This window comes from Tuber melanosporum (genome assembly GCF_000151645.1).
Source record: "Tuber melanosporum whole genome shotgun sequence assembly, scaffold_168, strain Mel28".
Taxonomy (NCBI): Eukaryota; Fungi; Ascomycota; class Pezizomycetes; order Pezizales; family Tuberaceae; genus Tuber; species Tuber melanosporum.
The window spans coordinates 94,251-103,021 of NW_003298828.1; the positions used below are offsets into that span (position 1 = coordinate 94,251).

At 47.7% G+C, this 8,771-nt stretch overlaps 2 protein-coding genes; both read left to right on the forward strand.

Annotated features, from left to right (window-relative positions):
* The first annotated feature begins 557 nt into the window (after positions 1-557).
* GSTUM_00003346001 (uncharacterized protein) lies at positions 558-3,087 on the forward strand. XM_002836946.2 has 2 exons: positions 558-1,354; positions 1,413-3,087. Exon 2 carries the CDS (start codon positions 1,609-1,611, stop codon positions 2,944-2,946), a length of 1,338 nt encoding a protein of 445 aa, XP_002836992.1. The 5' UTR covers positions 558-1,354; positions 1,413-1,608; the 3' UTR covers positions 2,947-3,087.
* A 901-nt stretch (positions 3,088-3,988) lies between these two features.
* Positions 3,989-4,971, forward strand: GSTUM_00003347001 (uncharacterized protein). XM_002836947.2 has 3 exons: positions 3,989-4,466; positions 4,531-4,594; positions 4,651-4,971. Exons 1-3 carry the CDS (start codon positions 4,041-4,043, stop codon positions 4,764-4,766), a joined length of 606 nt encoding a protein of 201 aa, XP_002836993.1. The 5' UTR covers positions 3,989-4,040; the 3' UTR covers positions 4,767-4,971.
* Positions 4,972-8,771: the final 3,800 nt, after the last annotated feature.

Consider the following 8,771-nt stretch of genomic DNA (forward strand, 5'->3'; position numbering starts at 1 on the left):
TTGTCCACCCCAAGTAGACTACAGTATCGGTACTCGTACTCGTACTCTAAAGCTAGGAGTATACAGTAGACTATATAATATTATGAAACATATTATTGTAATCATCTTGATCCTCGGTGAATCAGCACACATGTCTGTTTTCCTCCACGCATGCCCCTTGCATACCTTAAACCTTCTCCGTAAATCACCATAACCCCCAAACAAGAGAAACCTCCTGCAACATTCTTGTAACCTCCACGATCGACCACAGCTCACTGTCCTCCTCAATCAATTCCAACAATGTATGAACGAAAAAACCGGAACAAAAGATCAGCAAGATCCTATGGGGCGGTGAGTAGATAGTCAACATAAATGGAACATAATGGGTTCTGGTAGACACAAACAACTGGGAGTGGACACTAAACTGTTAGAAGTGTTAGAAAGCTTTAGGAATTGGGATTAGGAGTGTGAGGACTTGGAAGTACATGGTCTGTGAGGATTTAACATCACCGTTTTTACCCTTTAAATACCCGCGTTTTTCTCCTCCTTTCCTGATTTCTATCTTTACATGTTTTCAACAATCAACCATCGTCTTCATCTCATAAAGTCTGGCTCTCAACACAAACACATTTTTATCTCACCAATGCTAAGGTACCGGTATCCCGAGGTAATAATTAATAATTAGTCTCAGCATAAATTGGCCATAGGTTACTCAAAACTTCCAGAGGACCTTCAGAATCACTAAAAGTCGAGTTTTAGAGAAATAGACACCAATGCAACTAGTCTGGGTTTCTGACAACCCCGCGTTTCTTTCCACAGGTTTATCTATCGATTGACAGAATCCTTAGCCACCCCAAATTTCAGTACCCGAGCACGATTGCTGCGTCGCTTTCACGCCTTGGTAGAAATGCCGGTATCTCGCGATCTCAACACCTCCCACCCCAAACTACATCCGCCCTTCAAGCGGTTAATCCGACCGAATATGGAAATTTTGGTACCAGAACCTGCAGGACCCTCTGCCTCCTGAGGGGACTGTACGTGTAGCTGTCGCACCACTACAGGCAAAACACCCCCATTCACGAGCAATTCTCCTTCAAAGAGCATATTTGAAGAAGCCGACTTAAGCGGCCTTAACCACTCTCTGTTTCTCCTCCAATGATGGTGTTTTCTGAAAATTATCGAAAGAGCTCCCCAAGAAATCCGAGCCCTCCGGGAAATCTATTTCCACCGCTTGAATCATAAGTTATCACTTCCCCTCCTCGCCAAGCCGCTGTCAAGAACCAGATTCCATATCCAGACTCGATCTTTAGAGGAGACCGCCACACCAAGCAGCAGCGGAGCCTACTTCCGAATAAAAGTCCACAGACCACAAATCGTTCCTAACTCCTTGTGAATGCCTTTAGAAAGTACGAGATACTTACTAACCTCGGAAGCTCCCATTACCGGTTGTGCGAGAAATACCCGACATAACGCGGGGTTGTCGGCAGCAAACAACCCGACGCAGCAGTGATGTCACCTCCTGCCCACCAAAACAGCGCAGAAACCACCCCACGTTGTCATTGTTTGTAATATAATAACATGATGGGTAGATCACGCCCGCGCTTTCACCCTTCATAATCCGACCTCGCCATGCACTGCTTTAAATCCAGGAAGAAATGCACAACACCACTGAACATCCTCCTGAGCAATGGCCGTTTCCCAGTGTCCATAGACCTCGCGCGGCAGCTCAAACTGGCGGGTCACAATGTCTACGTCGTGGATCCAATGCATTACCATGTGTGCAAGTTCTCCAACTCTGTCGTGAAAAGTTACTGGGTTCCCGCTCCACATGTTGACGCAGAAGGGTACACAGAGGGCGTACGGCGCGCGGTGGTGGATGCGAAAATAGACTTGATAATACCAATGCACGAGGAATTATTCCACCTGGCCGAGCAAACCTCTGACGTCAGAGACAGAAACAACCAGATCGTGCGGAAACGGTTATTTGCCCCGGACTTCCGAACACTGGTACGTCTACACAACAAGTGGGAGTTTAGCCGGTTCCTGAGAAAGGCTGGCTGCGACGGCCCCCGCGCATGGCTGTGTCGGGATATGGACGGCGTGCGAGCGCTACCGCACGGGGAGATGGAACTAGCACTGAAGCCAGTGTACGGTCGTGCAGCGAAGAACCTTTATCATTTGAAGCCCGACACCCCGTTACCGGATGGACTTGATGTCAGCCCCGAGAGCGAGTACATCGCGCAGGAGTGGATCTCTGGGAATAGGTATTGCTCATACTCTATCCTACGGGACGGGAGGATCTTCGCATTCAGCGTGTATCCCGTCGTCGACACTATCGACGACTCCTCGTGCGTTTACTTTCAATCGATCGAGCACGCCGGTATCCGCGCTTACGTTGAGAGGATAGCGGAAATGCTCACGGGCGTGGATGGACAGATTGCGTTCGACTTTATAGAAACGGGTGATCGGCTTGTCGCTATCGAGTGCAACCCTCGCGCCACGTCTGGTATACACCTCTGGTCCGGGACTCCTGATCTTGCCTACTCGTTTACACGGTCTTCGCCTGCGGTGGCCAAGCCGGGTGCGAGGAGACAGATTATTCCCGGAATGCTCATGTGGTCGAAGAAGGGTGCGGGACTGGGGGAATACTTAAGGCATATGAGGAGGCTTATGGAGACTAAGGATGTCATATTTAACAAGAGGGATCTGCTGCCGAGCCTTATGCAGCCGTTCTTGCTTACGAGTTATTATGAGATTTGCCGAGAGAGGAAGATGAATATTTCCACTATGTTTCAGTGGGATTTGGTGTGGGAGCCTGGGAAGGAGCAGTTGGAGAACGTGAGGAGGTTGTTGGCGAGAGAGGGAAGAGGGGAGGTGGGTGGAGAAGGGACGAAGAAGGATGTGGAAAGAGAGGAAAGTGCGAGTTGGTGGAGCGGTTCGGGCGTTAGGGTGGAAAGGAAGGTCTAGAGTGATGGACATGGTAGTATACAGTGTGAAAGATTGTTGCGGAAATGTTTGGAGTACCGGTGCTGTCTTATGATTGTGCATTTGGGACGTTGGTGTGACATTTGAAGTTCTTTCAACGGGGGGGGGGGGTATCTTGTATTTACTTTCTTAGATGCCTATGCTCTGCCTACAGTATGATGAATCTCTCTGCTTTAATGATGAGATACCTTTTGTAAATTAATGTCTACTTGCGCCTGTATACACCAAAGTCTGAGTCCCGTCGCCCCATGACTTATAGGTACCTTGCGCCCAGCATCATATCTCACTCGTTAAATATTATGCCGAATGTGCAGCGCATTCCGTTGGACATAATTGGTTGTACGCAGAAGGAGGTTTATTGCTTTTTTTAACCACTCCGCTGTACCCGTTGTCATGGCGGGGGCAGGTTTCTTATGATCTTTGAAGACTTCCGAGAAAAAAGCACTTCAATGGAAATGATCATTTTTTTACCTTTGAATGATCAACCAATCTACTTCGTCCCACTGTGGCTCTTATCTCACCCTCTCCTTCGTTCCTGCCTGTTATCATCTCTACTGAGATGACCTCCCGCACTTCCCTTCCTACTTCTCCAATTACTATTTCCGCTATCATACATCACTCCCACCCTTGACAAACCTCTTTGCAAACACTGGATTCTCCCCGCCGCCACCTCCCGTTCTGACATCTCATCGCACTTATCCTGTACCCTATCTAACACATTCCGCTCGCAGAGCCATTACCTCACTATCATGGCCCAGCATCGTTCGATTCGTATTATCCTATAATATAGGTATGGTCGTACATTATGGGTATTTCTCCAGCTACAAATACCTCATCCATTACAGTACAGTCCACTACCGGTATGGTTGCACGCCCGCAGTCCTCGATCTATTCTCATCAATTTGCATCACATCACATCCCAGTCCGTGCAACCCCCGCATCAAATCCGTTACACAGAACATCCATCCCACCTCCAACTCTATCGAACTGCCTTCTCCACCTCACTCCCTTCTCAATCCAACCACGATACCACCTACCCCCCAAAAGCAAAAGAGATCAAAGGGAAAAAGGAAAAAATGAACACCAACCCTCCAATCTATTTCCGTGAAGACGACCTACGCTACTATCCTTTCTGCCTCAGCCACACCTGCACCTTCACCTCCTCCCCCACTGGTCCTGGCAACACAGCACCGCCGGGGGTCTGCTGCTACTTCACGAGCTTGACGCAATACCTGCAATACCGCAAAGCGCTGTTCTTCTACGACCACCGCGCAGCGGAGGACATTCTCACAACGTCGGACGTCTCGCTAATCATGAGCATTTCGCGGCGCATAAACGGGTTGCAGGTGGAGGTGTGGAACGGGATGCGAAACACCCTCGTGCGCGAGGGGCTCATGCTGAAGTTTGGGCAGAACGAGGAGTTGCGGAGGTTGTTGCTTGATACGGGGGATAGGGAGTTAGTGTATGCGTCTGGGACAAGGGATTGGGGAGTTGGATTTGCGGTGAGTTTTTAGATTTCCTCTTGGGTGGCGGTGGTGGTGGGGCTGATATAGAGGGAGGGAATAGCCGACGGATGCGGGGAAGAGTAGGGATAGTTGGGGGTTGAATCTTTTGGGGCAGGCTTTGATGGGTGGGTTGTTCTTCCTTATGGGGAGCTCGGTTGGGATGGGGCTTACGGGGTTGTAGACGTCCGGAGGAGGTTGAGAGAATACGCCGATGCTACGGGGACCTATCCGAAAGCGCGACCGGCGCCGATCGACATTAAGATGAATAGCTTGGTCGAGTTACAAGGGGGCAGTTGATGGTTAAGAGAGTGAGAGGGAATGAGCTAGGAAGCTAGGGGCATTATGATTATAATCTGGAGAAATTAGCTATCACAGGAAGAGGAGGGACCTTCTCATGACTTCTCACTCACCAACATGGCGACACACAGTTAGACATTTGGCCCCGCAATCGAGCGGGGATTATCGCGCTCATATAATGAATTACGATACCATGATCCCCAAATTTTGTCTATAATAAGCGTATTCCCAATCAAATTAAACCAAAGAACGTCTATACTCGCTCATACCAAGAGCAGGTCACCCGCGTTGGCAATATGGTATGATATCACACCGCCTTCTTTCTCCACCTCCCAACAACTCTCCCAACTCCCCCCAAAACAACCCTAGCAAACCAAGGCGTAGCCCAAAGACTTGCCGCAATCCTAACGGGCAGTAAAGCCTTTACAACAGCCCAAGCTGTAGCCACCCTACCTCCTCCCCCACAATTAGCCCCCACCCACCCTCATCCCCCAATCGAAAGAAAAACTCACTCAAACAACAGCCTAGCCCCCTCGTCCCCTTTAAACCTCTGCCACCCCTCCCTCCGGACCTATTATATCTCCCCCACATATCATCAGCCCACTAATCACCAAGAAAGGAAGGGAGCAAGAAAGAAAGAAACCGAAAACATAATAAATTATTACCATACATATTTACCAAACATGTCCACTCCCGCCACCACCCACTCCCCCGGCAATCCCGGCGGTGTCCAGCGCGTCTTGTGGAAGAACAGGAATAGCCCCGCGAGCGGCACGATCGCCGTGAGCTCGTGCAGGATTACGAACGAGGTTATGTGGGAGAAGGGACGGTCGCGGAAGCGGGCGGCGTATTTCTTGAGGGCTTTTGGGAGGCCGCGGGGGGTGGCCCCCGCTGGGGTCGTGGAGTGGGGGCGGGGACGGAATTTGAAGAGGGGTGGGGAGCGGGGGAAGCGGCGGGTTAGGTGGTGGAGAAGGGGCGAGAGGCGGGGCGGGGTTAGCGGCATTCGGGTTGGGTAGCGGATAGCTTGGTTGGTTGTTTTGGATTCTGGGGAATTGTGCTACTATAAGTTAATTAAAACATTATACGGTAGCTGGTATGATAAGCTTTCGAAGGCTGTGGATGAGAAGCAGCCCTAACCCTGGTGGAACATGTGCCGTCACTCGGAGACCCAACCACCGGGGCAGTGAATACTCGTCCCAGGCAAGAAGTATCCGAAAGCCAGGGGGAGTGAAACGCTGTTGGTGCTGGGGTTCCTAGGCGGTCTGTGTGACATGCAATAAAGTGCCTTTTACCCAGATTGGGCCAAGCCAACACCACAGAATTGCTACTTTCCTGCATATCGCGATCAGAAAATAGGTAAGAAATCAAAAATTTGAAAGTTTTATAGAGAAAACATTAACCATTTTGATAGAAAATGCCAGTGAAGACCCATGAGACCAATTACAAGACCCACTGCTATGTGCAGGCTCTCAAATTTAGAGCAGGATGGTTATATCCACGTATTGCCGAGGATCAAAATTTGGAAATAAGTACTGTTTGGGACATTTGCCATGCTCCTGCTACCCCAAAGAAGAGAAAGTGTTGACCCTTCTCTATTGACAGCCCAACCCAGTGGCACTTGGTTGAAGCAGCTACCCAAGATAGCCTTCACTGCCAGATGCCATTATGTGACATTGCTGAACTCTGTGGGATTCAGGCCCATGAAAAAACCCTATGGAAGGCATTTGCCATGGAGGTATATAAGTGACGCTGTTAGGCGGAGACAACTTGATAGACTTCAAGGTGGTCTAGGCCAATCGAGATTCGTTTTTGTAGACGGAGATTGTCTAGGAAGGCTCGGACTTTACTCATTTCGTTTATGACTACTAGGAGCGAAGTAAAATAGATAAAGTAGGGTAGAATCATAAAAATAATATTATATTGTTAAGGTCTCTTCTCTGTTTCTTGATGATGTCTAAAGCTTGGGAGGCACTTCAATATTTATATTCCACGTCTGAGTATTCGCGGACTACATCTATTTATCATACAACTATGTACTTCTTCATTCGTAATTTGTGACGTCGAGTTTTCTTCCAAGGTGCGAACACCTGTGGACCCTGAAAACCATCACACCCTCTTCGGTAATTACGATATTTTTTCTTAGGAAATGTGCTGTCCCCAATAGTAATATCCCGATTAGCAGAGTCTTTAGACTTATAGCCTAGTTCTTAAGTTGAACTGAGTTGGCTCCAATTGTCTTCGCTATTGATAAAATGATCAGTTTTATCCACAGCTATATCTGCAAAGGTGGTCGTCATTACAACCATTGTAGGTCATCTGACTTTGATCCTTTGTAACTCCATACCCAACCGATATATTTTCTCTGGATGACTTCCTATTAACTCGCAGAAAGCTATTCCACCAGATTGGTAATTAATCCCTCGATCGGTAACCCTTGGTTGCTCTCTGGGTAGTAGATTTCAGTAACCATTGTAGTATTAGGAATCACCCGATGGCTACAACATGTTCTGAAACCCAGTTGCAACACTCCGTGAAGTTCGTTGGCTTCTTTGGTAGTGTCTTTTGGAGTTCTAGACTCTTCTGGTGGATGTAAATGTATTGGTCTCTAGTAGAGATCCTTTACCATTTGATACCATCTCTTTGTGCGAAATTGTCCCGTTACTTACGGCCCATGCCAAAGGTGTCATGTCTTTGAAGCCAAGTAACTCTCTGAGTAGTTGACGGAATTACTCTGTTCCACTTCCCAGACCTAGCCGAAGGTCCCCTCTCATATATCCTGCGAACAGGATCCGGTTGGACAGACGGCGATGACGTATATGGTGTTATTCTAACACCTTCAATTCTGTAGTAATATAGTCACAGGACGCAACTGAGATTGATATATATGATGACGCGTGGGCCCCATACAGGAGCCGGAGGGAGGTGTTGGAGACCAGAGATTCCGATTCCGAGTGGGGTTACCCTACTTAGGGTGGTTCCTAGGTATCGGGTTCTAGTATTCCTAACAGATGCAAGGCACAGAAGAAGGTTTTCCTGAGTGATACAGCTGGGGCAAAGCATCTAGACTTTGCACTATCGCACCGGCATTGGATAATAGAGGACTGGCGTCAAGTCATATGGACTGATGAATGTTATGTTTGGCTTTTGGGCTCTCATGGGACTGTATGGGTGACTCAACGGCCTGGTGAAGCCTATGAGGAGTCGTGTATTGCTCCTAAATTTGAAAAAAAAAAAAACTATCATAATATGGAAGGGGATATTAGAAGGAGAAAAGACTCCTCTAATCCAATGGCAAAAGGATAATTGGGGCAACATAACTGCATGCAGTTATGTTGCCCATGTGCTTAGTCCTGTTCTTTAGCCCTTCTGGCACCAAGCAAGTGAGCAGGCTGGTTACAGTTTGTAGATGATGGAAGATGGAGCTTCTGCTCATAGAGCAATATATACTCAGATATTTCGAGAAGTTTATGAAATGCCGAAGATGAATTGGTCCCCTTCATCTCCTGATCTTAATCCAATAGAAGATGTTTGGTATCTTTTAAAGGATAATCTCAACAAACGCTCACCACGCCCACAGGGAAAGGATGAAATGGCAGCAGCAATTGTTGAGGAATGGGCAGGAATTGTGCCGGAGGATATCTTGGGGTTCATTGATTCCATGCCAGCACGAATTGAGGCTGTTATCAATGCAAATGGGGAACATATGACATGGTAGATAGCTTTCAATTGTTTGTTTTCTTATTTGATAATTTTTTAACTTTTTTTTTGTTGTTGAAGACACTGTTTTTTTATAGAATTTATCATTATCATCAAGTTCACAATGTTTTTTATAACATTCTGGATAAAATAAGGTACCGAAATGACCCTTTTTCAATCTCGTTACACACTGTCTCTGCCCCTTGGCACCAACCGTGTTTTACCCCCCTGGCTTTCGGATACTTCTTGCCTGTGACGAGTACTTAACAGTCCAATGATCAAGTTCCTTGGGCTAGTCCGCGCCGTTAT

Bases quoted from the DNA above. Each gene is read 5' to 3' on its own strand.
- GSTUM_00003346001 (XM_002836946.2), top strand. From the start codon at position 1,609: ATGCACTGCTTTAAATCCAGGAAGAAATGCACAACACCACTGAACATC.
- GSTUM_00003347001 (XM_002836947.2), top strand. From the start codon at position 4,041: ATGAACACCAACCCTCCAATCTATTTCCGTGAAGACGACCTACGCTAC. The intron at 4,467-4,530 runs GTGAGTTTTTAG...GGGAGGGAATAG, and splicing joins ATTGGGGAGTTGGATTTGCG to CCGACGGATGCGGGGAAGAG. The intron at 4,595-4,650 runs GTGGGTTGTTCT...ACGGGGTTGTAG, and splicing joins TTTGGGGCAGGCTTTGATGG to ACGTCCGGAGGAGGTTGAGA.